Source organism: Podospora pseudocomata, assembly GCF_035222375.1.
Source record: "Podospora pseudocomata strain CBS 415.72m chromosome 2 map unlocalized CBS415.72m_2.2, whole genome shotgun sequence".
Lineage (NCBI taxonomy): Eukaryota > Fungi > Ascomycota > Sordariomycetes > Sordariales > Podosporaceae > Podospora > Podospora pseudocomata.
Genome location: NW_026946366.1, coordinates 793,970 through 819,095, shown reverse-complemented (window position 1 = coordinate 819,095; position 25,126 = coordinate 793,970). Strand labels below are relative to the sequence as shown.

General features: G+C 52.1%; 11 protein-coding genes across 11 annotated transcripts; 7 read left to right on the top strand and 4 right to left on the bottom strand.

Annotated features, from left to right (window-relative positions):
• Window positions 1-376: 376 nt before the first annotated feature.
• QC762_206990 (uncharacterized protein) lies at window positions 377-1,600 on the top strand (the record flags this gene model as incomplete). Its single annotated transcript, XM_062887606.1, has 1 exon — window positions 377-1,600. The coding sequence occupies one exon, from the start codon at window positions 377-379 to the stop codon at window positions 1,598-1,600; it is 1,224 nt and encodes a 407-aa protein (XP_062745728.1).
• Window positions 1,601-2,394: 794 nt separating this feature from the next.
• Window positions 2,395-3,035, bottom strand: QC762_206985 (uncharacterized protein; the record flags this gene model as incomplete). Its single annotated transcript, XM_062887605.1, has 2 exons — window positions 2,395-2,797; window positions 2,864-3,035. 2 exons carry the CDS (start codon window positions 3,033-3,035, stop codon window positions 2,667-2,669), a joined length of 303 nt encoding a protein of 100 aa, XP_062745727.1. The 3' UTR covers window positions 2,395-2,666.
• Window positions 3,036-3,833: 798 nt separating this feature from the next.
• Window positions 3,834-4,357, bottom strand: QC762_0038800 (uncharacterized protein; the record flags this gene model as incomplete). Its single annotated transcript, XM_062883324.1, has 2 exons — window positions 3,906-4,357; window positions 3,834-3,851 (listed from the first exon to the last, which is right to left on the bottom strand). Exons 1-2 carry the CDS (start codon window positions 4,251-4,253, stop codon window positions 3,834-3,836), a joined length of 366 nt encoding a protein of 121 aa, XP_062745726.1. The 5' UTR covers window positions 4,254-4,357.
• A 123-nt stretch (window positions 4,358-4,480) lies between these two features.
• QC762_206980 (uncharacterized protein) lies at window positions 4,481-7,582 on the bottom strand. Its single transcript, XM_062887604.1, has 3 exons — window positions 6,085-7,582; window positions 5,672-6,027; window positions 4,481-5,615 (listed from the first exon to the last, which is right to left on the bottom strand). Exons 1-3 carry the CDS (start codon window positions 6,600-6,602, stop codon window positions 4,924-4,926), a joined length of 1,566 nt encoding a protein of 521 aa, XP_062745725.1. The 5' UTR covers window positions 6,603-7,582; the 3' UTR covers window positions 4,481-4,923.
• Window positions 7,583-7,796: 214 nt separating this feature from the next.
• On the top strand, window positions 7,797-8,423 carry QC762_206977 (uncharacterized protein; the record flags this gene model as incomplete). The annotated part of the gene is made up of 2 exons (XM_062887603.1): window positions 7,797-8,170; window positions 8,236-8,423. The coding sequence occupies exons 1-2, from the start codon at window positions 8,038-8,040 to the stop codon at window positions 8,421-8,423; spliced, it is 321 nt and encodes a 106-aa protein (XP_062745724.1). The 5' UTR covers window positions 7,797-8,037.
• A 1,375-nt stretch (window positions 8,424-9,798) lies between these two features.
• QC762_206975 (uncharacterized protein) lies at window positions 9,799-11,109 on the top strand (the record flags this gene model as incomplete). The annotated part of the gene is made up of 4 exons (XM_062887602.1): window positions 9,799-10,030; window positions 10,088-10,155; window positions 10,238-10,617; window positions 10,671-11,109. 4 exons carry the CDS (start codon window positions 9,799-9,801, stop codon window positions 11,107-11,109), a joined length of 1,119 nt encoding a protein of 372 aa, XP_062745723.1.
• FAL1 (RNA helicase) lies at window positions 10,754-13,099 on the bottom strand (the record flags this gene model as incomplete). Its single annotated transcript, XM_062887601.1, has 5 exons — window positions 10,754-10,802; window positions 11,017-11,310; window positions 11,377-11,578; window positions 11,630-12,670; window positions 12,733-13,099. 3 exons carry the CDS (start codon window positions 13,097-13,099, stop codon window positions 11,520-11,522), a joined length of 1,467 nt encoding a protein of 488 aa, XP_062745722.1. The 3' UTR covers window positions 10,754-10,802; window positions 11,017-11,310; window positions 11,377-11,519.
• Window positions 13,100-13,110: 11 nt separating this feature from the next.
• On the top strand, window positions 13,111-14,934 carry sap61 (Pre-mRNA-splicing factor sap61). Its single transcript, XM_062887600.1, has 2 exons — window positions 13,111-13,337; window positions 13,404-14,934. The coding sequence occupies exons 1-2, from the start codon at window positions 13,248-13,250 to the stop codon at window positions 14,811-14,813; spliced, it is 1,500 nt and encodes a 499-aa protein (XP_062745721.1). The 5' UTR covers window positions 13,111-13,247; the 3' UTR covers window positions 14,814-14,934.
• A 161-nt stretch (window positions 14,935-15,095) lies between these two features.
• On the top strand, window positions 15,096-16,612 carry SLX1 (Slx4p interacting protein). Its single transcript, XM_062887599.1, has 2 exons — window positions 15,096-15,564; window positions 15,622-16,612. The coding sequence occupies exons 1-2, from the start codon at window positions 15,329-15,331 to the stop codon at window positions 16,424-16,426; spliced, it is 1,041 nt and encodes a 346-aa protein (XP_062745720.1). The 5' UTR covers window positions 15,096-15,328; the 3' UTR covers window positions 16,427-16,612.
• A 1,236-nt stretch (window positions 16,613-17,848) lies between these two features.
• On the top strand, window positions 17,849-18,420 carry QC762_0038730 (uncharacterized protein; the record flags this gene model as incomplete). Its single annotated transcript, XM_062883323.1, has 2 exons — window positions 17,849-18,216; window positions 18,393-18,420. Exons 1-2 carry the CDS (start codon window positions 17,858-17,860, stop codon window positions 18,418-18,420), a joined length of 387 nt encoding a protein of 128 aa, XP_062745719.1. The 5' UTR covers window positions 17,849-17,857.
• A 96-nt stretch (window positions 18,421-18,516) lies between these two features.
• Window positions 18,517-24,843, top strand: QC762_206940 (uncharacterized protein; the record flags this gene model as incomplete). Its single annotated transcript, XM_062887598.1, has 5 exons — window positions 18,517-18,954; window positions 19,081-19,129; window positions 19,199-20,008; window positions 20,233-20,324; window positions 20,397-24,843. 5 exons carry the CDS (start codon window positions 18,517-18,519, stop codon window positions 24,270-24,272), a joined length of 5,265 nt encoding a protein of 1,754 aa, XP_062745718.1. The 3' UTR covers window positions 24,273-24,843.
• Between the last annotated feature and the right edge of the window lie 283 nt (window positions 24,844-25,126).

Sequence of the window (25,126 nt, the reverse complement as noted above, 5' to 3'; positions counted from 1 at the left end):
GGCTTGATCAAGGCAAAACGCTTGTTGAATGTTAAACACTCTAAAAAAAATTAAAATTTGCTGTACGCCACCAAACAGTTAGAGCTTTTAGCGGAAACCTTGCGGTGTCCTCGTACTGGAAGGTTTCGAGCACAAAATCAAGATTTGAATCGAAAGGTTATCACTTTTCACTTTTCCGCATACCTTATAAAACCGGACGCAACCTTTGGATTATTCTTTTCTTACCTCTTCCGTTTTTTTCCCCACTAAGAGTCTTCAATTGAATCTATCCAGTCAGATTACAAGCGAGCCCAACCACAACACAAACAACATTGGACAACATCAACCGCATTTCTTTGCGTGGTACCTTACTTATCAAAGCCCAAATTCCAAGACCATGTCGGTTCCACTACAACCATATGGGCTGGTCTTTCAGCGCCTTCAACAGCGACTGGCCCGCGCAGCAGCCTTGCTACAGGAAGTATCAGTACCCCCGCCATCCCTCGACCGTCAATCAAACGCGTCGACGCAAGATGACTCGGATAGAGGCTGGATGCGATCTGGTGACATGTACGATGACAATGACGACAATGATGACAACAACGACGATGACAATGAGGACAACGACGACGACAGCGACGGCCCCAACCACATTCAGGAATATTACGATGGCTTCGATCAGTACCCTCCAGAGACAAGGTCCATGCTACAAGTTGCCATCAGCATCAAGCGCACACGCGCCGGCGATATCTTTCACATGCTTGTCACCGCCGGCCCTCTCATTGGTCTTCGACTCTTCGTCATCAACCGACCATCATGTGTCGGACCGACTCTTGGCATACTGATGACAAAGTTCGCCGATCGACACGTCGGCTCAAGTACCCCGGATTGCGCAGAGAGATTTCTCACCTCGCCTTTCTATGCACCGGTCATCTCCCCCCGCATCGAAGCGCTCCATACCCAAACGACTCCACCATTCACTAGGGACCCAACCCGTCGGTACGGGCTGACCCAACCAACCATTTACACGGCCCTCGGTGGAAACAAAAATTTCATGACTTGGCAACACGCCATGCTGTACTACATCCTCTATCAAAACGTCGAACATCACCTCGACGGGTTGATCCCCAGCCCTACCGACATCCCTCAAGAGCAGATACCGGAAAACATGATGCAGATGGATGCGTACCTTGCCGGAAGACATTACATCCCGCCGTCGGACATTCCAGAAGCAATCACCAACGCCCTGGACACCAGAGAGATCAATCCCGAGGAAGAAGGAGTGTCTTGCATTATATGCATGGAGAATGTCGAGGAAGGCGAGGAGGGAGCACAGATCAGAATCGGCTCTCACGATTCCTTCCACAAGGGCTGTCTCACCACTTGGTTGAGGATGAGGAACACGTGTCCCTATTGCAGAGCGAGGGTTTATAAGAGATCTGATTTGGTTGATAGTATGGCATGGCTGGGAAGAGCTCCCCGACGGTTGGGGGTTATTGATTGGCAGCGGTTCCACCCTGGAGAGATTCCTTGGTTTGCTTCCCCCGCGCCACCCGAGGCTCCTGCTCCAACAGGTGAAGAAGGAGTCGGGCTTGGAGAACCATTGCAAGAAGCATCATAGTGGGAATTTATCGTTATGGGATGATATCCGGGTTAGGGTTGTTTGGCGGTTGACGTGGCTTGCGATTGACTTGGGAGGCAGGAGGTTGAAGGAGATACGACGAGGTTCGGACAGTTTTGGTGGATATTTCGCAAGCTTTGCAGGGGAAGTCCGGAGGGTTTGGGAGGTATATGCAGGGTGGTCAACAAGTCAAGCTGCCAAGGCAAGTCAAGCTGGCCGGATTTTTGCGCAAGTCAAATCAAATCCAGGGTAGGCTTAACCTACCGGTTTTCCAAGGCGGGAAAAAGTATTTTTTTAATTTATATATATTAATGATAGCTAGGTTTATAGTGGTAAATGTATTAAGTTGGCCCCTATATTTTTGCCAAAAGTCGGGGCCGGAAAGACTACTGGAAGGCTTACAAGTCGGCAAGTCAAATCAAGCTGGTGAGGACCTCAAGTCAAGTCAAGGACCCGGGCGGCAAGTCAAGTCAAGTCGGCCTTCGACTTTACTTTACTTGACTTGTTGACCGCCCTGGGTATATGAGAACGTCGTGGGCAGTGTAGTTCATTTTTTCTTTTCTTTTCTTTCTCATCCGACAATTCAATCTTTTACCTGTGACCTATACCCAGCCGTGGACCCTAAGCATTTATTTAGGGTTTTGTCAGAGCAAAGGCAATATCAAGAGGGCATTGAAGTGATGGCTCAGTGTTGGGGTGTGAAATACATAAATGGTCTCTATTCAGTCTTTGTCGGCTTTATCCTGTAGAAAACGATGGAGATGGGGAGCTATCATGGGAGCAGAGAATAGAGACTTGTGCTGAAACACTAGGATTAAATTATCGCTATCTTGTTCTACTACTCAAGGCATAGTTACTAGTTACTCTAAATGCCTGTCAACTATGTATCAAGACCCATCATTAATCCTTCGAAGAGTCCCATCCCGAGTGGCAACCTCGGATTCATTTTGCATTGCGTTGCGAAGTCTCTACGAAGGCACCCCCAACAACCGCCAAAGACCATTCCTTTATGCCCACCACCATTTTGGCCCTAGTTCCATGCCCTGCAGCCACGCCCTCGCCAGAGTCAATGTGTCAAACCACTTGTTATGGAAGCTCCGCACCAGCTTTGGTTGTTGGCCTCCCGGATCGTCACCTCTGGCATATTCAACACCAGTTTGGAGAGCCGGGTCACTTCCTCATGAGCATTAGCCGCTCCTGCAAGAACCTGAGTGAGTTAGCTTTCTGATGTTCAGCGAAAATGTTTCAGCAATTCAAACATACTTTTCTCAACATCAGGCAGGTCCATCACTTCGGATCTTGCCATCTGCTCGTCGGTGATTACCAGCTGCTTGAGATTCTTGAATTCCTTGAGCACCGGAATGAAGTCCTGGACTGTGCATGCTCTTTGCTCGATACGTTGGACTTGGCCCTCTTCAGGTTCCTCCCACACCATATGGTCGGGTGTCTCCCCTGGCCCATGCCATGTCCACTTCACATCCAGGTTGCCATAAATCGATAGTTTTGAGATGTCGGAAAAGAGGGAATGAATAGCTGATAAGGGCCTGTGTGTTAGTGTCGCCGCACTTTTCACAATTGAGCAAATACGTGTCTTCCCGATTCCAGGTGTTCTTTGCTGGAAAAAGAGAAGAAACCTTGGTTTGGTCGTTCCACACTTGAAAGACCATATGTTAGGCCTTACCTTTTGATGTCGCTAGGGCTCCAGCCGCTCCTTCATCTCTTCACATGCAGCTTACTACATTGGAAGAATCCAAGCCGGAACAATTCAAGAGCCTCGAAGCTATCCAACGCCGAAGCCTCTTTGAAGAACGAGCCCATAACTGGCCAAAACAGTATATACTTCATTTCCTCCAAATATGATTGGCAGTCGATGTGTAACATGGTGAGGTTCGGGCAAGATCGAATAACGAGCCTCAGCAGCTCGCTGCTGAATTCAGCAGTGTCCGAGTTTTGGGAGACTGACAAGGTCTGGACTGATGGCATCGTTGGCAAGTGGCGACTCAAGCCAGGAAAAGGAACAATGGGGCGTGAGCCGAACGTGTATGCCCACGCGGGATTCGACATATAACCGTCCACCCTGAGTGTCGAAAGTTCAGGCATGTCGCTCAGTACACGCATTGCCAGCCAAGGATCGACAACAGGTGGAGCATCAAGACGGGGCCTCCAATCTTTTTCCCCTTCCTGTTTTGGAGGGTGATACTTGACACGTCAAATACGATAATCGATCCACGTGCTATACAACAATGCTCGACTACTTGCCTGTGAGGTTCTGAAGGCACTTTCCAGAGTTGTATGGCAGACTTACGTAATAACCTCGAGATAGTTGTTTGTTCTTTCCTGCAAGATCAATCATCCATTCGCGGCCGGGTTCTTCTTCGTCGACGCCCAGGACCAATGTGCGAAAAATGTATGACCTCAGAATTGTATGAAAGAGCTTGCAAACCAGTGAGACCATTTTGTAATCGTCGAAGGAGAGTGGTCCGGACTCAAAAACAAGTTGCAATATTTCGACTGGGAGCGTGTTCAGTGGTATGGAGGATGGTTTGTCAGCGAGGCTGCTATCGTCGAACTTGCATTTCACTGCCTTTTTGCGCGTTCGAGGCTGCGCTGTCGCCTCGACCTCTTTGCGCGTTTGCGACTGGGTTGTCACCATGGTAGTGGAAGGATGGGTATGAAAAGATTGGTCCGGAAAAAGTTCTGCGACGTTGGAATGAATGTTAAGTGCAAGACAAGTATGGGGCCAATATTCAGTTGGTCGGGAGAATAAGTACTGGAGGTGCACGTGCCATGGTCTGCACGCTCTACCAAATAATAGAGACTGCAGGGTCTGATCGTACCTCTTTATTTTGGCCAAAGGACCAAAGTTGGGTGGGTTCAACATTGAAAGCAAAATACCAAAATTAGCCATATATTAAGCCTAGTAATTGCGAATATTCTGATACTATCTTTCGCCTCATTGCACTCAGTATTGACTGTGTGGTAAATGTTGCAAAAACTGGGAATAGCTTCAAGTGAGTGGGCTCCACAGCAAAGCCTCGGCCAAAAGTGGTGCATTTCCAAGCCAAAAAATTCCATTGAGAAAAGGGCCTATTATCAAGGGTGCGATCAGGCCTTGATACAGGAAAGACGGATGTAACTGACGCCCTGCTACTGTAAGGTAGACGACTTGTCTACTCCCCAACTTCCTTCCCAGAGAAAAACTTCACAACCCAAACCAGTCAATCCAACATCCAAACAAGAAACCCCCTGTCCCCGACCCGCCAATCACACACAAGTTATGTTTCCAACCAATAAACCAGCCTCCCAATCTCAAACCAACCCCCTTACTTCTCACTCAACCCCTTAGTCGGCACCGTCTCCAACTCACTAGTCTCCCCCTTCCCCTCATCATTACTCGCCGACCCAGACTCAAGATCATTCGCCCTTGTCCCCTCCTGCATAATATTCATCCCCGCCGGCAACACCTTCTCGAACTCCCTCCCGCGCTTCTCCGGCCCAACCGCAACCCACGTCGCGATCCCAAAAGCGATAATCGCCGTCGCGATGCCCATAACGGGACCATACGCCTCCACCATCTTCCCAGAAGCACTCACAACAAACGTGCTCTCGGCTATAGCATTGACGATCTGCGCTGATGGGGAGGAGATCATATTGCCGAGCTGGTAGGTGATACCTGGGAAGGATGAGCGGAAGGCAGGTGGCGAGAGCTCATTCAAATGGATGGGAATCACGCCCCAGGCACCCTGGACAAAGAATTGCATGAAGAAGCCGCTTGCTGAAAGACCGCCTTCATCTGTGGGGAGAATCCACGCAGGGATGAGCGCCATGCTGATGAGCGACGCGACGATGATTGTTCTGCGGCGGCCGAACCACTGGGAGATGTACCCGATGATGGTCCCTCCCACGCAAGCGCCGGCCTTCATGATGATACTTGCCCGACTGGCTCCAGCGTTCTCGAGCTCCTTCTGCGTCAGCATAAAGGTCGTGTAGCTGTCTTGGGAGGTGTGGCTGTAGTCTATCAGGGCATGTGTCAGTACCAACCCAGCCAACGACTTGGGAAATAAAGCGTACAGTTGAACCACGTCATCAGAATAATGCAATAAACGCACATCTTCCACTCTTGCGCAAGCATCACCCGCGTTTCCTTCCAGAACGCAGAGGGGTTTGCCTGCGCCTTGCCAGCAGCGCGAGCTTCGAGGAACTGCCTAGACTCGGGGAAGAGACAACGCACGAGGCCAACAAAGATCGAAATGGCGGCGGCAATCCAAAAGACTGTCTTCCAGCTCTCCGTCGCGCCACCAACACCCAGATTGGCACAAGCAGCGCACACATATCCGAGCGAGTATCCTTGCTGGAGGATTCCAGACATGAGGCCGCGGGTGTCGACTGGGCTGTTCTCTAGGGCCATGGCGATAGCATTGCCGTAGCTATTACACGGTGGTCAGCACATGGTCAAAGTTTTGGGCAACGAGAGAAGAACCTACACTCCGCCCATGAACAAGCCAAACAGGGCTCTGACAGCCAAAAACTGCTGGAACGTGCTGCTGTAGATTGTGGCAATCTGCAACACACCCAATACAATCATGTTGAACACCATGGGCCATTTCCGTCCCCACTTGTCACCAGCGAGGCCGAACATCGCCGCGCCTATTGATCGAAGCAGCAGTGTGAGCGTGATAGCGGTAGATATTTCGGTCTTTGTTGTGCCATAGTAATCAGCCAGCTTCTTTTGCTGAATCGAAAGAGCGTGGAAGTCAAAGGCATCTGCTGTCCAGGCTGCGAAGCCGACGATGAAGAAGAGCCAATCGCGCGCTGATAACTGGGCTAACAGGCTGATGGGGTTCTTGAGAGGGATCGGACGCGCCCATTCTGTCCTTGTATGACCAAGGTGATCTGTGACGACGATTCGTTGCTTGAAGTTGAATAAATCCCTTACGCCTTGCTTTGCTGTAGGAAGAATTCCCTTGGCGATGGGATCAGCTGGCTGATGCGTTGACTCCATGAATGTGGTTTATTCCCGTCAAGTAGCGGGTGCGGTTAGGGAAGCGAAGAGAGAAATATGTGGGGGAAGGGAAAAAGACAGGACTATCGGACTGAGACCGACCGGTGTCCGTCTTATCTGGAACTCAGGGGACCGGGGAAGAGACCTGCATTCTTTTGTAGGGCGGTAGGTCAGACATGATTAGGGTAAGCGTGTTGCCGCTCACGCGGTGCCTGATGAAGTCACGATTCTCGTAAACCATGAATGCCTCCCCCGCCTCCCCCCTCCCCCCTTACTTGCCGACCGCACAATGGGTGGGCGTCTCGAGTGTGACCATGAGGAGGGGTCAAATGTGGGGAGCCCACAAAATCCGGCGAGAAGGCTGCATGTAGGGCGTGGAGGATCAACGGCGCCGGACTTTTTGACGGCGGCGCGAATGCTGTTGAAGTGTTGATGACAGGACGTCATGTGGAATTGGCTTGGCTGCCAAAAGAAGTTTGAACCTGCCAAGCACGCCATTGTGGCTTGCCAGGCGCCTTGGCATATGCTTGATTGACGATGCCAAGTTCGACAAGACAGTTGACTGCCGGCTCCCGTCTCTTGAGCCAATGGGTGAAGATGCTGTCTCAGATGTCGGCGGAAGGCGCGAGCCCATTGCTTTTCTGAGCTTTCACCTCCATGGTCCCGTTGTCTACTTTGGCGTCTTCAAACGGATGTGAGCCATCAGCCATGGTCAACCATACGAGCCCATGGATCAACAGGGCGGAGGGGAGCGGGGCAGAGTCTACGCAATCAAGCTTTGCGGGGAAGTCATTCCCGGATGGTCAGCAGGGGACGACGGGCGACTCAGACTCCTCAACGGGTCTACCTAAGGAAAAATCTATTGTCCGGACATGTGGAAGCCGGAGCACCGATTATTTGGCCGAGTGAATGGGGTCGAGCCGGTGAAGTGTGCGGAATAGCGTGCTGAGATCAGTCAGTTTGACCTGCGGCTTTCCTCTTCCTCACATCCCACCTTCCTAATTTGCAGTTCACCGCTGATCCATCATTCGATCGCCACGATTCTGTGTTCTGTCAGCGGTGGAACATTGTTCCAATGCGACTTGAAGAGAAATGTTTATCCTGTTGTGGTACGTGACATGCTTTTTGAACGAGGATATCAACAGCCAGCTGCCACCTTATCATATGATTGGAATCCTACCAGCGTTGTGCTGATGGGAAAAGAATTGAAGCTATCATCTGTCATTTTTGACTAAGCAAGCTGCAGCTTCAAGCCGAGGACTGAGCTGTGCAGAGGCTTGGGCTTGGTTTTTGCCAAATCCTGAGGGCGAAGAAACCTCAAATTCTTAACAGTGACGATGATATCATCTTTGCCTTGGTATCTTACCACATTGGTCAAGGTAAGCGCGGAATTGAGCCAACTGCCAAGATAATAGCCGCGTAGGACTCTGAGGACATGCCTCGTGTTTGGGCTACTTTCCTTACTTACTTCCACGAGTACCTCATTCCCACCCCCTTGATGAGGGAGTTCGCTGGCCAGCTCATACTCGTACTTCATTTTGCCCACGCAAGCAGTGTCATTTATACTGGTAAGCCTCAGTTCAGTGATTAACAGTTGATGAACACCAAATTTTAACCCTCAAAAATCTACTAGATATCAGACAACCCAACATCATGATCAAATTCCAAGATACATCCCTCATCAAGTCTGAACTCCCCATCGACCACCCAACCCCAACACAAAGCCGAACCGAGGCAAAGTACACTCCGATCCTAAACCGTTCCGTAATAGGCTGCTACACCACCGTCGACCCCAGAAGCGACCCAACGCTTATTCTCTAAATAGATACCACCTGACGGGTATTATAGGCTCAAAGGCCACCTAGCGAAAATTGTAAACCATTTTGGATGTTTTCCTAAAGAACTGCTTGCTCAAGGAGATGCCGAGACCGTGAATAGCATAGTCGAAGAAGAGGGACGAATCAAGGGGGTCAAATCGAGAGGTGTGCCACCATTAGAGCACGAACAATGGTGGTGCGGACTGCGGCGGAATGAGATAAATCTATTCCTTGATTTCCTGGGATGCATAATGAGAATCAGCCCGGCGGATCATATGCCGGCTGTGAGCTTGTCCAGCATCCGTGGATGACCAAGAACATGGATCGGTAGGACGAGGGCCGTTTATATTATGCAGTTAAGTTGCTTTCTGCAGAATATCGATTTATGTGAGGATACTCGATGCTATCTGTGATGCTGGTCCCTAAGCCGGGCTGGCACGCATGTCATCGGATGCTTTGTCGAGCCGGATCATCGCTGGGATTCTCAATGCCAAACACGCACGGCTATCACTACTTTCATGCGGTAAAGGCTTCTTGTTTTCCCGCCTCAAAAGAGATAGACTACAGGGTGCTAGACTCGTTGCATCTGATTGCTGATCAAAATTGGGATACGGAGGTAAGGTCGCATTGGTGTCGAAAGTCGGCCATATCATGCTTGAAGCCGGAGAAGTACTTGGCCGGCAACGAACTTGAGTGAAAGGACATGGAAACCAAAGCTAGCTGGAAATAACTCGAAAAGATCAGGAGAAAAGCTGCAAAAAGAAGTCACGAGATTGATCATTTCCCCCAGAGCCACAACCCTCAGTGCAGCCTCGTTACTCTGAGAACATAGGGGACTACGCCGCCAGAAAATCTGTTATTGTAAAAGAAAGAGCGCCCACCTTGGGAGTTGAACCCACAGTGTTGCCCACCAAGTGATGGTTTCATGTTGAAGGAGACCGCTGATCACTTGACCAACCCTAGTACAATGTGACTGTTTTTGATGAAAGCAGGAGCGAACTTGTTGCTTATGAAGGGCAGGCGTGGCCGAGTGGTCGCTCTTTCCCCCTTTGCAACGGACGCGGCTGGCCCCGCATTCCACCAGCTCAGCGGGATCAACCACACACTGAGATCGACGGAACAACCAATACCGGGATGGTGCTCAAGCATTGATCTCCATATTCAACACATTCGTGACACAAGCCATGGGCGATTACAACCAAAAGCTGAGCTCAGCCATCTTCTTGCTCATAACCAACCCCGTGTCTCGTCACAACCTGAACACATCATGTCAAGTGTTTCTCAGCCAAGAACAAACAGCCCACCATACTAGGAAGAGAATGTTCAACCATATCTGTTTTGAGATCATCAACAAACAGAGCCCAGACCAGACTTGAGGAATGTCTTCTCCGAGCAATGTCACCTTTCCAAATCTCACCTCCAACCCCGATGAGACCTACCAGGTCAACATCATCGCCTGTGCCGTGATCACATGGGTTATTGGAGCAACATTTGTAGGACTGCGGTTCTACACCCGAGGGATCTTACTTCAAAACATCCTCGGAGCAGAAGACTGGCTTATACTACTGGCATTGGTCTTTGCAGCAGCAACATGTGCAGGCCTGATTGAGCGTATGCATACCCCTTCGACACCCCAGCTAACTGATTGCTAACCAAATCGAGATCCAGAAGCGGTTTACGGCCTAGGAAAACACACACTAGATATCAACCCCGACCTCATCATCCCAATGGCGAGGGTGAGCACTCTCCCAACCCCATACCCACTCCCACTGCCCCTATTATCCCCAGAGTTCAACCCACTAACACCCCCCCTTGCAGGCAGGCTGGTACACAATCCTCTACTACCTCCTAACCCTCCTCCTAACCAAACTCTCCCTCCTCCTCCTCTACCTCCGCCTCCTAACCTACCACCGCGCCCGCTACTACGTCCACCTAATCCTCCTCATCGTCATCCTCACTAACGGCCTCTGGACCCTCACCACCGTTCTAACCGCCTGCCTCCCCCTCCCCGCCTTCTGGGACAAAGCAACTTACCCAAACGCCTACTGCCACCCACGCCCCTTCTGGCTAGGGAACACAGGCCTCCACATCGGCACCGATATCCTTTTATACATCCTCCCCCTCCCCATAATCGCCAACCTGCAAATGAAGCCAAAACAAAAGGCCATGCTATACGGTGTTTTCGCTTTGGGTTTCTTGTACGCCACTTCCCCCTTTACCCAACACTGTGATTTGGCTAATGGGCATGTAGTGTCTGCACAATATCGGCAGTCCGCCTATGGGACTTGATCGAGCAATACTCCCGCTCCGACTTCACCTTTGACAACGTCAGCATCGCCTACCTAACCTGCATCGAGATCAACGCCGCCATCGCCTGCGCGTGCTGCATGACGCTCAAGCCGTTGGTCAGCAAGCTGTTCCCGAGGTTCTTTTCCGGGTCCAATAGCGACAGCTTGGAAACGTCAGGGGATGTGGAAGCTGGGCCTGATGACGCTGGCAGAGTCGCGGAGCAAAAGGGAAGGAATCCGCCTACTATTGGGTCGAAGCCTTCACGGAGGGTGGGCGATCAGGATAAGGAGACGTGGATTTCAATGTACCAGAGTCAGAGGGATAGCGACAGTTTAGAGCTGCAGGAGAGGGACATCGTGGAGGCTGAGAAGGGGGCGTCGCAAGCAATAGCAGAGAAATAAGGGAACAGAGTACTTGATGCACAATGTAATCGCTGACTTTGGCCTGATAATGGACTGCCATCCCTTTTCACAAAAGTGACCACTGAGGTTTGACAGGTACACATCCAATATCCCAGTGCATCACCCCTTTTCTGAGTAAATAATTTGACACTATGGGTAGCGCTGTGGTATAATGATACGTAAATTTGCATTCTCGCATAGCTTAGGATTCAGGTCGAGTCAGCCATGCCGTCGAAAAAATTGATGGCGAAAGGAAAGGCACGTTACCTTCATATTCTGAGGCCCCTTTCCTCCCAACCTGTTTTACCGGACCCTGTGTCGCGGGGCAAGCCAGCCCTTCCCTGACTTGCCGAAATGGTCTACTGTTGACAGTAGAAGTACATGGAAAACCGACCCATCCTCGACCATAATCAAGCAATGAGGTCGGCCACGTTCATGGGCATTTCGTCGATCTGAGTGGAGTAATACACTAGACACAGTTAGCTGACTGCAACCCAAATGGGAATTGAAAAATACTCACACTCGATATCGCGGAGGATGCGCACATCCTCCGTCGTTACGAAGTTGATAGCGACACCCTTACGCCCGAACCTGCCCGAACGACCGATGCGGTGGATGTAGTTCTCACGATTGCTGGGAAGGTCGTAGTTGATGACCAGACTGACTTGTTGAACGTCGATACCACGAGCCCACACATCGGTCGAGATCAACACTCTGCTGTTGCCCTGTCTGAAATCCTGCATAATGCTGTCACGCTCCTTTTGTGGCATGTCACCGTGCATACTGCTGACAGTGAAGTTGGCCTCTCTCATCTTATCTGTCAACCAGTCGACCTTTCTCCTTGTGTTGCAGAAAATTACGGCTTGGGTGATGGTAAGGGTATCGTAGAGATCGCACAGGGTGTCAAACTTCCAGTCCTCCTTTTCGACGGCAATGAAGTATTGCTTGAGGCCTTCGAGCGTCAACTCGTCACGCTTGACGAGAATACGAACCGGATCGGTCATGAACTTGGTCGTCATGGTAAGGACATCGTGGGGAAGAGTAGCGGACACAACCACAACCTGAGTGGCGGGTGGCAGGTAGCGGTACACATCGTAGATCTGCTCTCGGAAACCCTGGTTGAGCAGTTCGTCGGCTTCATCCAGAACCAACATCTTGATATGGCGGGTGCGCAAGTGGCGACGTCTGATCATGTCGGCAACACGGCCAGGGGTGCCGGATACGATGTGCTGGCCGTAGTCGAGCTTGCGAATATCCTCGCCCACGTTTGTTCCACCAATGCAGGCATGGCACTGCACGTTCATATAATCACCCAACGCCATGACAACGCTCTGAATCTGTGTCGCAAGTTCGCGGGTTGGTGAAAGGACAAGAGCCTGGGTCTCGCGCACAGCGGTATCGATGACTTGGAGCATACTAATGGAGAAAGTTGCCGTTTTACCAGTACCGGATTGGGCTTGGGCAATGGTATCGCGACCTTTGCAAATCTGAACGATAGCTCTGGACTGGACGGCGGACGGCGACTCGTAGCCGTAGGCATAGATACCACGAAGGAGACTCTCTGTAAAGAAACAGTAGTCAGTCTTGACGATCAACGTAGCCTCGCAAGCTTGGAGATCCTACCCTTCAATGACATGGACTCGAAAGTTGGGTGGACCGTGACCTCCTTCGAGGTTGAGAACGTGAGTTTCTCATCGGCCTTGCGATCAATACCACCTTCAGCCATCTTGATTTTCGAGTTGGCGCAAACGGTGAGAGATGGGGTGCTGTGTATGGTTGATGGACGTATGTGGTTGAGGTGGGTTGAAGCAAGCTTAAACAAAAGTTCTAGTGGAATGCGCTGCTGAAAGTTGAGGCGGCGCGACAACTTGGGCTGTGGGGCGGCGCAAGAACAGCGCGACCCACCCAAACTTTTCCCCGGCCAAACTCCGGCAGAAAGTGAACAAGCTCGCGTGGACGCGCGCGTGCGTCCGTGCGTCCGTGCTTTCATATGAATTGGCTGCGAATTGGTGGCGCCGAAAAAGATATCGATAACAACCAACTTCGAGCTTTGGAGCTTTCCATATTCTGCAATCCATTTTCAGTGTTGCTCTATCTGACCACATAAAACCCCAGCGAGACACATATTGACGACCAAAATGTTGTTGGAGGAGCAGAGATACATCCATGAGGACCTGGAGCGCCTCGAGCAGGGAATTGCAGATCGCATGGGCGATGAACCAAAACAGGTATGTCGGGATGGCCTCCATCCAGCACCGTTGACCACCTCACACTTGATACTAACATCTTTATAGATCCGCGATCGCTTGAACCGTGACCATGAAGTCTCCCAATTGCTCGACCAGATCCAAAAACAGTCGGCCATCCTCCTATCCCTCTACGAAGATAAAGCCGGCGAACGATCAAAAGAAATCTTGGACATCAGCTCCGGTGATCCATTCAAAGAGTTCAACGCCCAGTACAACAAGATCAAAGAGCACCACGGGAACTACCCCAGCGAGCAGGCCGAGAATTCAGAACAATGGTACAAGCCGCGGAAGGGGCCCGATCAGCCATACATTGTGGAGAGCATGTTCTCGGGCGAGGAAGCATATGGACGATATTTCGATTTGCACACCTGCCACGAGGCGTACCTGAACTTGCCAAACGCGAAGCGCTTGGCCTATCTGCAGTACCTCGAGGTGTTTGACGACTTTCAGCCAGGGAAGGGCGGAATCAAGCGGGCAGATAAGTTGACGGACGACTACTTCAAGTACCTGGGTGACCTTGCCTCATACTTGGAGTCTTTTATGCGACGGACTCGCCCACTAGAGAACCTTGACAAGGTGTATGAGGGCTGGGAGAAGGAGTTTGAGACGGCATGGGAGAAGGACGAGGTGCCGGGGTGGCAAAAGGAAGCAGCGGCAGCCAAGAAGAACGCGATGTCGCGCAACCTTTCGACATCTGAGGCGGTGTGGTGTGAGGCCTGCGAGAAGGAGTTCAAGAATGAGAACGTCTACAAGGGGCACTTGAATGGGCGGAAACATATCAAGGCCGCCGAGATCTTGGCCAAGTGGGAGGAAACAGCTGCTGTTGGAGACAGCCATGCGCCTGTTGCGCTGGCGCATCGTCTGAGGGAACGCGCTGTTGCCGAGAGAGAGTTTAGGGTCAGGAAGCTCACTAGTGCCATGAGTACCGAAAAGGACGATACTCGTGTGAACGTGGAGCGACGGCAGGGTATGACAGAGCGCGAACGCGCCCAAGAGTTGGAGAACTTTTACAACATGTCAAACACCCCACAGAATCAAGCGCCCGAAGAGGAGGAGGACAACGACGATGACGACAAGATCTACAACCCCCTCAAACTTCCGCTGGCCTGGGACGGCAAGCCGATCCCCTTCTGGCTGTACCGTCTCCACGGCTTGGGCCAGGAATTTCCCTGCGAGATTTGCGGCAACTTCGTGTACAGAGGCCGTCGCGCGTTCGACAAGCACTTCAACGAGACGAATCACATCACGAACTTGAAGCGTCTCGGCATCACGAATACCTATCTGTTTCGAGACATCACCTCGATTGCAGAGGCCATGAGGCTCTGGGAAAAGATCCAAAGGGAGGAGAAGAAGCATCATGTGGATGACGGGTCAGTTGTGCAGATGGAGGATGCTGAGGGCAATGTCATGCCTGAGAAGGTTTACCTTGATCTTCAGAAGCAGGGTCTGTTGTAGTCGCACAGCAGAGGGGTTAGGAAAATTGTTCACCGGAGTTTTTGTCGCATGCAACGTTTCAGGATTATGTAGACTTAGCTAATACCCAGCATTTCGCAATTGCTTGATTAACTTGTACTTTGTTTTGCCTGGCGAAGGGGTCTCTCCATGTTGAAGTCTGAACAGCTCTTGGCGCTGATATTCCGGGGAATTGGCCCCCTGTCAGTTTGAGACCCACTTCGGAGGGGCAAAACGACCCTGCACGGAGCGACGTCACCCCAGGGACCGACGTCTGCCGGTGACCAAAGGTAAACAAAGAATTCGAGATTGCGCTTCTCGAACAATTCCATCAACGACAATCTGTGATTTCTGCATCCGGTCTTATTATTATTATCCAGGGGTGGGAACTCTTAAGCCTGTTGATGAAATTTTCGCATTCCTTTCTTACGCCTGCCCGGCGAGATTGAGTTTGGCGCAAAACACATCCTTACCACCAGAATGCACTGATACCGCGCGGCATCATCAAACCATCAAAAATGACCCCCCAACCTAGACCGATCCCCGCCCTCTACTGCGTCTACATCCTCCGCTCCACCGTCCGCCACTCCTCCCTCTACATCGGCTCAACACCCAACCCACCCCGCCGCCTGAGCCAGCACAACGGGGTCGTCAAAGGCGGAGCAGTGCGCACATCACGAAACTCCCTCCGGCCATGGGAGATGGTCGCTTTGGTCTCTGGTTTTGCCAGCTCAACTGCCGCTTTGAAGTTTGAGTAAGCTTTCCCCACGTAATCCCTTGGGTAAAGATACTGATTTTTTTTGTATTGTAGATGGGCTCTAACAAACCCACACACATCATTGCACATACCATCTGAATCTCGCCTTGCGTTTTCTACCCAGCGGAAGAGGAATGGGCAGCCGAAGAGACCGCCGAAGAGTTTGAGTTCGATTTTGTCAAACTTGCACTTGTTGTTGTCGGTGCCGAGTTTTGCGAGGTGGCCGTTGAGGGTGCATTTTTTTAAGAGGGATGTGCATGCTGCGTGGGGGAGGTGGTGTGGGAAGGTGGAGAGGGAATTGAGGGGGAGTTTACCGGTTGTGACGGATTTTGGGGAGGATGAGGGGGCTGTGGTGGCGAGGGCGTCGGCTTCGGAACCGTTGGGTGTGGTAGGGGAGGGGTTGGATGGGGACGGGGGAGGGGAGGAGGTGCCGACTTGGGGGATATATGGCTTGCCGTTGGATTATGCGCCGCTTAAGGAGTATGTGGCGAAGGGGCAGGATATCTTTGTGTTTGAGAGGCAGGGGAGTTGCGTGGTGTGCAAGGAGGAGATTGACCATGGGGAGGGGGGACTACATGCTGTTTGCTCGAATGAGGGGTGTGAAGGGGTGGGACATTTGAGGTGTTGGGGGAGGTATTTGCTGAAAAGCGAGGAGGGAGGTGGAGAGGGGGCAATATTGCCGGTGGGAGGGAGGTGTCCGAGGTGTAAGGGTGAGGTACATTGGGGGACGATGATGAAGGAGTTGACGTTGAGGGTTAGGGGGCAGAAGGAGGTGGAAAATTTGCTGAAGGTGAAGAGGAAAAGGGCTCCAAGGAAAAAGACGGCGAAGACGAAGGAAACTGGTGAAGAGGATGGTTGAAGAGGTCGAAGCATACAACTATTTGCATGGCTGTTGTACATGGGGATGGCGTTTGGATGAGGGCAAGGCAGCACCTGGCAATGAAATGATACCCGGATCTTGTATATATGGCTTGGATTTACACGGATGAATTCTTCACTATGAATTAACAGTTTGGCGTCGGATAGCAATGGGGTTGAAGACGGGATGTTTTAATAAGAGGTTCATGCACTTGAGTTCACACAGAGCGAACGATTACATAAATCCGGTGACACCTGACGGCCCCCGTCTCCCAAGCGTGTGCCACCCCCATATGTCTTGGCACCTCTTGCTCGAACGTCAAGCCTTCGTTCATTGGCCAGCCATAGGATAGGATTGCTTGGATCCGGCGCGATATCAGATCTCTGCCCACCTCTTCTTGTTTCTGTCCATCTTCATAAGACCATCGCATTGCCGAGTACGGGACTGCTTCCAACAGCATGTCGACTTGCATACCCCGCCCTCTTCATCAGGGCTCGCGACCCTTCCGAGTCTAGTGTACCTGCACTGCTTGTGTGATTCTGCAGCGCTTTGCTCGTTTTTATCAGCGGTTACTAGCCCCTCCAGCTAACTGTTTTTGACTGCCAAATATTGGGGGGCATAATGTATGATTCATGTGCCCACTTCAGCCATTGAAATGCTGACCACCTACCTACCACATGCGATCATGACTGTCAGTACCGTGGTGGCACACAAACTGTGGGTTGGATGCTGGAGAGAGCTCGGATATCGGTATTTATTTCTCTGCGCCCGCTCAGACCGATATTTCAGGAGTTGCCGCCTTCCTGGTGTGATTTTATCCCATGTTGGAGACTGGTCTGTACGACCTTACCTGACCCTACCAGATTGTGCCCGCATGCATCGCAACCACACTGTGCCAGCTTTTCTTTGTGCGCGCCGCGCCTATCACTTGCAGTTTAGGACCCCGGATTAGGATTTGTAAAGCATATCAAGCTTGGAAATATGACAGCTGATCTCTTATTTCTTGTACGAAGAGATGCGATTCAATTTTTGCAGGTCATTCAAATTGTGGCTTTTGTCAAAGTGGGACATGCAGCTTGGTGGGATGTTTGATCCTCCCGTTTTTTGGTGGAGCTGCAAGATGAGAACTGAGATCATTTTGAGATTTCGATGCCTCAGCCTCAGCCTCACCTGGGTGCACTGGCTGTAGGGCATGAGAATTGCGTAGGGTGATGATTCTAGGAGAGCGTGCCACATGCAGATTCTTTTCTCGAGGCACGGATTCCGTAGATAGTTATGCATGGAGTCGAAGTGAGGCCCAGGATGACCAGTTGTGGGAAGGGACCCACTTGAAGGTTTGCGCCTGGGCGCCTCCCCAGCCAAAATCGTCCCGACAGCTGCCGCCCTACCTCGCCTTTTTGGAACGTCTCCCGTCCGCCGTCGTCCCCATCCATGCCCCATGTTCCCTCCACCACCCGCTTGTCCCCCGTCTCCGCCAGCTCTTTCCTTCCTCACATCACAGCCGGCTATCTTCAATATCCCTTCACCTCGTTGCCGCCTCCGCGTGTCGGCCCCAATTCCTCACCACAACCTGGAAACTCTCCGATTTTCACACGACCTCTCATTTCTTCCCGGCGCACGCTGCTCAAGCTCGCAGCACCTGGTGCGAAATACCTTGAAACAGATCATAGCCTCCACTGCTGGGCGAGAGTCGCTGGCATGATTGCAGCTGTTGCACGCAATTTTGAACCGACAAAACAGAGCAACTGCGCGTGTAGTTCTTACCATAACTTCACTTCCGGCGCCCCATGGTACGTGAGAGAAAGTTTATATAATCAAGCTGGCCTTCAAAAGCTTCGGGCCTTCCCTGCTCAAGCCATCCTCTCTTGCCTTGCAAGTCGGCGCGTGATGGTTTAACCTTTCGTCGCAACTCTCCAGATCCACGCCATACGATGCGTCGAAGCTACGACTCTGTTTGACTCACCAGTTCTAATACACAATCCCACCACGATTAAATATACTTTCACATCCTTTCGCTCGATACAGCCCTCCGGCCTCGTTGGCATTTACAAGCTCCACGACGGCGAATATCGAAGCAACCCACAGCGAGCATGGTATCGGTCCCCTCCGCCAGCGTGTCGAACGGATCCATCACCACGATCAGCGCCAATGCACATGCCAAAGATTCTCCCGCCATGACCACGCCTTCAGCTTCCATCGCAAACGGGGCCAAGTCAAAAGCGGCGCAGGTCAACGGGAATGGCTACCACCCGCCAAAACCTCAAGTGCCGCTGAGCTCCATGAAGAGCGCGCCTCTCGACCTGTCGTCAGTTGAGCGCCGCGGGCAACCTACCATGTGCAAGGAGCCCCTCAAGAAGAAGAACAGGCCACACGGGCTGCAGGAAGCGCCGACGTACCAGCCAACGGAGGAGGAATGGAAAGAACCTTTCGAGTACATCAGGAAAATCTCAAAAGAGGCGAGAGAATACGGTCTCTGCAAAATCATTCCACCAGACTCTTGGAACCCCGAATTCGCCATCAATACAGAGGTGGGTGACCTTGTGAAGCGGTATCGCGATTTTTCGCTGGTTCGTGCCAGTTTTAGATCCTGCCTGCCACAACTTCGCCAGATAGCTTTTCCTCTGTAAACCCGCTAACACGACTGCCTCACTCAGAAATTTCATTTTCGAACGCGGAAACAGGAGCTCAATTCTGTTGAAGGCAGTAAGGCTCCCCATCTCAAGCTAAATCCCCCTTCTTCATTGGAGCGTCATACTGAGGGTGACTCGTCAGGCACCCGTGCGAATCTCACCTACCTGGACGCGCTCCAGAAATTCCACAAACAACAAGGTAACACGAACTTGACGAGATGGCCGTACGTCGACAAGAAACCACTGGACCTGTACCGGCTCAAAAAAGCCGTCGAGGCCCGCGGTGGGTTCGAGAAGGTGTGCAAGCTGAAGAAGTGGGCAGAGATTGGTCGTGACCTGGGGTACAGTGGCAAAATAATGTCGTCTCTGTCCACCTCACTCAAGAACTCGTATCAGAAGTGGCTCTGCCCCTATGAGGAATACTTACGGACCGCCAAACCTGGCGTCTACCAGCAGCTAGAGCTGGAGTATGGCGGCCCTCTAACTCCCAGCCCAGCCCAGAGCCCGATGAAGCGGTCAAATGTCAACACGCCCTTAAGTCTCCGTGCCGAGTCGCCGGCCAGACATGCGACAGACGCGCTACAGGCGACCATGAACGGCCCCAAGGAGACTGACCAAGACGTCCAAATGTCCGACACGCCCGTAGCTAGCACACCACAGGTCTCATCAGGCTTCACGGCGACCAACTCGGGAGGCTTCACTGCCGTCAATTCCGGCTTTACGAGTATCAACCGACCCCAAAACGTGGCTTCGGAGAACAAGAGTCTCTCCACACCAAAACAGTACAGCACGCCGCTCGCGTCCTCAAAAAACACACCAGAATACCGACCTTCATCCCTTGGCCCTGCCGGACTCAAGCGACAACTTAGTTGCGACGATGTGGAGAAGGACTCGCCCTGTGACAAGGACGATGTTGATGGCAGCCGAAGAAGCAGTAAACGGCTGAAGAAGGGTAAGTATCTTTGATATTCAGCCTCCCCCTTTTTCTTTTGAACAACCCCGACAACTTTGACGCTGGCCGCTCGCCAGACATGGTCGTTTGAAGGCAGTCGAGGGGTTACCCAGCCCATATGCAGTCGTCCGCCATCGTACCTCATTCGCTCCGTTCTTTTCTCGCCGCCCCACTCGGAAGCTGTTCGCGGTGACTGGTCCGTGCTAACCTCGAATGACTCGCAGGTAATGTTCCCACTGTAGCGGGTTCGCACATGTCACTCTTTCGTCCATCGGCTCCTAGGATACCCCGAGATGAGGCTCTGGGCTCGGGTGAGGTATGTCAAGCACCGCGTAACCCCTTGTTTCGATGTCGACACAAGGCACTGACTCCCACTTAGCGATGCGAGACCTGCGGCAAAGGTCACGAGACTGACGGCTTCCTGCTCGTTTGCGAGTCCTGCGAGCATGCTTACCATGGCGCTTGCCTTGACCCGCCAGTTAAAGTCAAGCCGGAGACAGAATGGAACTGCCCCCGCTGTCTTGTTGGCGACGGCCAGTTTGGCTTCGAGGAAGGTGGACTGTACTCGCTAAAACAGTTCCAAGAGAAGGCGGCCAACTTTAAACAAGGTTACTTCGAGAAGAAGATGCCCTTTGACCCTGTCCTCAACTGCCATCGACCAGTTACCGAAGACGACGTCGAACAGGAGTTCTGGCGCTTAGTTGCCGACTTGGAGGAGACGGTGGAAGTCGAATATGGTGCTGATATCCATTGCACAACCCACGGCTCTGGATTTCCGACCATCGAGAAGAACCCCACCGACCCCTATTCGACCGATCCCTGGAACCTGAACCTTTTACCCCTGCATCCTGAAAGTCTCTTCCGCCATATCAAGTCTGACATCTCCGGCATGACAGTTCCGTGGGTTTACGTCGGCATGATTTTCTCCACTTTCTGTTGGCATAACGAGGACCATTACGCGTATTCGGCCAACTATCAGCACTTCGGAGCCACCAAGACTTGGTACGGCATCCCCGGAGATGATGCCGAGAAGTTTGAGAATGCAATGAGGGAGGCCGTCCCCGAGCTTTTCGAGACGCAACCAGACCTTCTGTTCCAGCTTGTTACTCTTTTGACCCCGGATCAGCTGAAGAAGGCCGGTGTTCGAGTCTATGCGCTTGATCAACGCGCAGGACAGCTCGTCATTACCTTCCCGCAAGCCTACCACGCCGGCTTCAACCATGGATTCAACTTCAATGAGGCCGTGAACTTTGCTCCCAGCGACTGGGAGCCCTATGGGCTAGCAGGTGTCGAAAGGTTACAGGCCTTCCGTCGGCAACCGTGTTTCTCGCATGATGAGCTCCTGTGGACCGCGGCGGAAGGTATCACCAACGGGGGACTGACGATCCAGACCGCCAAGTGGTTGGCTCCTGCGTTGGCTAGAATACACGAACGGGAACTCGACCAAAGACAGGTATTCACAGGCAAGCATGAGTTCATCGCCAAACGGCTCGAATCAAAGCACCCGGTTGAGCATCATCGCTGTGTCTTCAACGGAGAGAACGACCCTGAATGCCCGCTAGTCTTCAAGATCGAGGACGTTGATGTTCCCGAGGAAGAGTCCTCGTGCTTTTATTGCAAGGCTTTCACGTACTTGTCGAGATTTGTTTGCCAGAAAACCGGCAAGGTTTTGTGTCTCCTGCATGCTGGCAGCCACCCATGTTGCGATTACAGCGACTCTGAGCGCTACCTCGGCAAGGACCACGTCTTGTACTACCGCAAGACGGACGAACTCATGGCCGCGACGTACAAGAAGGTGGCCGACCGCGCCAATGTCCCAGAAGCATGGGAGGAGAAGTACGAGAAACTCCTGGACGAGGAAGCCAAACCTTCTTTGAAGTCTCTGCGGGCTGTGCTCAGCGAAGGTGAGAAGATCCCATACGAACTGCCTTCACTCCCAACCCTCCGAGCCTTTGTTGAGCGGTGCAATACTTGGGTTGAGGAGGCAACCAACTACACAGTTCGGAAGCAACAGAACCGGCGCAAGAATGAGAAGGCCTGGCAAATCGGGACAAGGAAGTCAATCGGCAGTTCTTACCAGGACTCGAAAGAGCGAGAGATGCGCAATGTCGCCAACATCTACCGTCTCCTAGACGAGGCTGAAAGGATTGGCTTTGACTGTCCGGAGATACTCCAATTGCAAGAACGCGCTGATGCGATCAAGACTTTCCAGCGCGACGCGGTCCGTCTCCTCGAGTTTACCACAGACCATGATATTGAGCGGGTCGAGAAACTTCTTGAAGAGGGGCAGAGCTTCAACGTGGACATTCCCGAGGTGGAGAAGCTGTCGCGTCTTTTGGAGCGAGAGCAATGGAATGCCAGAGCCCGGGATAGCATTGGAACCAGCATGACACTGAACGATGTTCGTCTTCTTCTTGAGGAAGGTCAACGCCTTGAAATCCCGCCATATAACGACCAACTGAACCACTTTTCGGAGAAGCTTGCCGCCGGTCACCTGTGGGAGAAGACGGCACAGGACCTCATCAACGCCGAGGTGGTTCACTATCCCCAACTGCAAGCCCTTGCGGATCAAGTCCGTGAAAACGCCTTGCCCGTCACACCGGAGACCCTGGCTGCCGTGGAACAGAAGCTTCACAAGCAGCGCGAGGCTGCAAGACAGATAGAGGATCTGAACAGGCGCCTCAACAGCCCCGACTATCGACAACGGCCAAAGTATGGCGAGATGGCTGACGTGATGAAGAAGATAGAGGAACTTCAAGCCAAGCCATCTGGCATCCATGAGCTCGAGAAGGAACAGAAGCGGCACGAGGACTGGATGAGAAAAGGCAAGAAGTTGTTTGGGAAGACTAACGCTCCTTTGCACATTCTCAAGTCGCACATGGAGTACGTTCTTGATCGTAACGTGGACTGTTTCGACTTTGTTCACGACAAACCCCGTGTCCCCGCTGAGCCCCAATCGAGAGAGCCAAGTCCGTCAGAAAGGGAGAAGACAAATCGGTGGGACGATCCCAAATTCCGGGAGGTCTTTTGCATCTGCCGCCGTACCGAGGCTGGCATGATGATTGAATGCGAGCTCTGCCATGAATGGTATCACGGCAAGTGTCTCAAGATCGCGCGTGGTAAGGTCAAGGAAGATGACAAGTACACTTGTCCAATTTGCGACTGGCGTGTCAAGATTCCACGCGATGCCGCTCGTCCCAAACTTGAAGATTTGGTTCAGTGGTATGAGGAGATTATTAGCCTCCCGTTCCGGCCAGACGAGGAAGAGGTCTTGAAGAAGATCATCGACAACGCCCAGAACTTCCGTAACCACATCGCTGGCTTTTGCAGCCCCGTGGTCTCGACAGCGTCCGAGGCAGAGACACAGCGCTTTTACCTACGCAAGATTGAGGGTGCCGAGATCCTCCTGGCGTACGAGACCAACTTCTTCCGACAAGAACTTCACAAGTGGTGCCCTGTTGCCCCGGAGCCTCCCCCGGTACTTGAGTCTTCTAAGAGCACACGCAAGCCCAGGCCAACCAAACTGATGAAGCTTCTCCTTCAATACGGAGTGGATGATGCAGACGATTTACCCGAGAGCGTGAAAGGCAAGGCCAACAGCCTCAAGCGCAAAGCCCAGAATGCCGAAGCTGCTGCGGCTGCTGCCGCCGGCGGAGGTGCTTTGGCCGCAAGTCCCAGTTACAGAGCGCCTGGCCACCCATTCTATTCTCGCAACTCGTCCGCTCAACCGTCAACCCCTGGTCTCTCGATGCCGCCCAACCACCATCCTTCATCATCCCACAGCGCCGGCCTGGACTCGTCCTCTCATCCGAATCACTCTTCCTACTTTCTCCCAACCGGGCCCCACCTCCTGTTGAGCGACAGCTCCACGCAGCACTTTGAGCAGCGTCTGATCGAGGGCAACGTCGATGACCGGGAACTGAACGAGCATCTCTCCACCGATGAGGGGAGAACGAGGATTATGGAGATCCTGTCTCGGACAGAGACCGGCAAGCAACGTGCCAAGGACCTGTTTGGTCCCAAAATCTGGGGTCCTACGGCTGCTGCCAACGCTGGCTCGTCAGGTCCTCGGGATAACGATCCCCTTGGCATCGGCATGGGAGGAGACGGCGATGGGGACGACAGCATGTTTGTTGATCTGGTTAATGAAGATGACGACGAGGATAAGAAAGCCGCCGTCGATCATGCCCACCATGATGCGGATATTCACATGGAGGACGACCATGGAGGCGAGGCTGCTTCACTCATAGAACTGGGGCAGTAGTGATCACCTAGTTCGGTGACGAGATTCGTCTTGCTTCTATTTTCCTGCTTTCTTTGGCCAGCGGAGAATCATGTACACACCAAAAAGGCTGTAGGAGTTTACTTTTTGGGCGGTGCATTGGTGACCTTAGCGGAGCGGACTCAAATGGTGGCGTTAGTGGTGGTAGTGTTATTATATCTTGTCTTGTCCTTTTTACATTGTTCCCATCGGCTTTTATCTTGCTTTCGACTTGGTCTGCTCGGCTTGGAGCAAGCCTATTTTGCTTTTGCGGCTGATTTTTATGTACATATGTACTTGTACAACATTACATGACTACCTTGGAGTGGGAAAAGGTGGGTGGCTTATACGTATGGAGGGAGCTAGATCTGGGCTTTAGCTATGGTAGTGGTAAGGGGAGTTTGTTGGGATGTGGGCGATGTGGTATACATAGATGATGGGGCGATGGGTAATGGGATCTTTAATTCATGTTGCTGTTGTGATTGCAGTGGTTTACGTGTTTTCCTGGTCGACTGGATCGGTCACCCCTGGGAGATGGGCCATGTTCAACAAACCAGTAGTTATTAAACTCGCCACCTTCGCAGAGCCTCCTTTGGGCCCCCAAACCCAACGTAGGTTTCCAGATACGGCCTGTACGTCGGAATAGATTGCTAATACAATTGTCAGATAATTCTCGTGCATTATGCTTTGCCACCAGCCACCAGTCTGTAAAGACAAGCTGGGGGGGCGCCTACAGAGCCTCGTATCCCCCCCCTTTCTCCCGTGCAAAAAAAACTGTAATGAGTAAGGTCCATCAACGCCCCAAACCCCCAAAAAACTCAGACTTTTGTACAGCCTACTTCATTCACTAGCTGGAA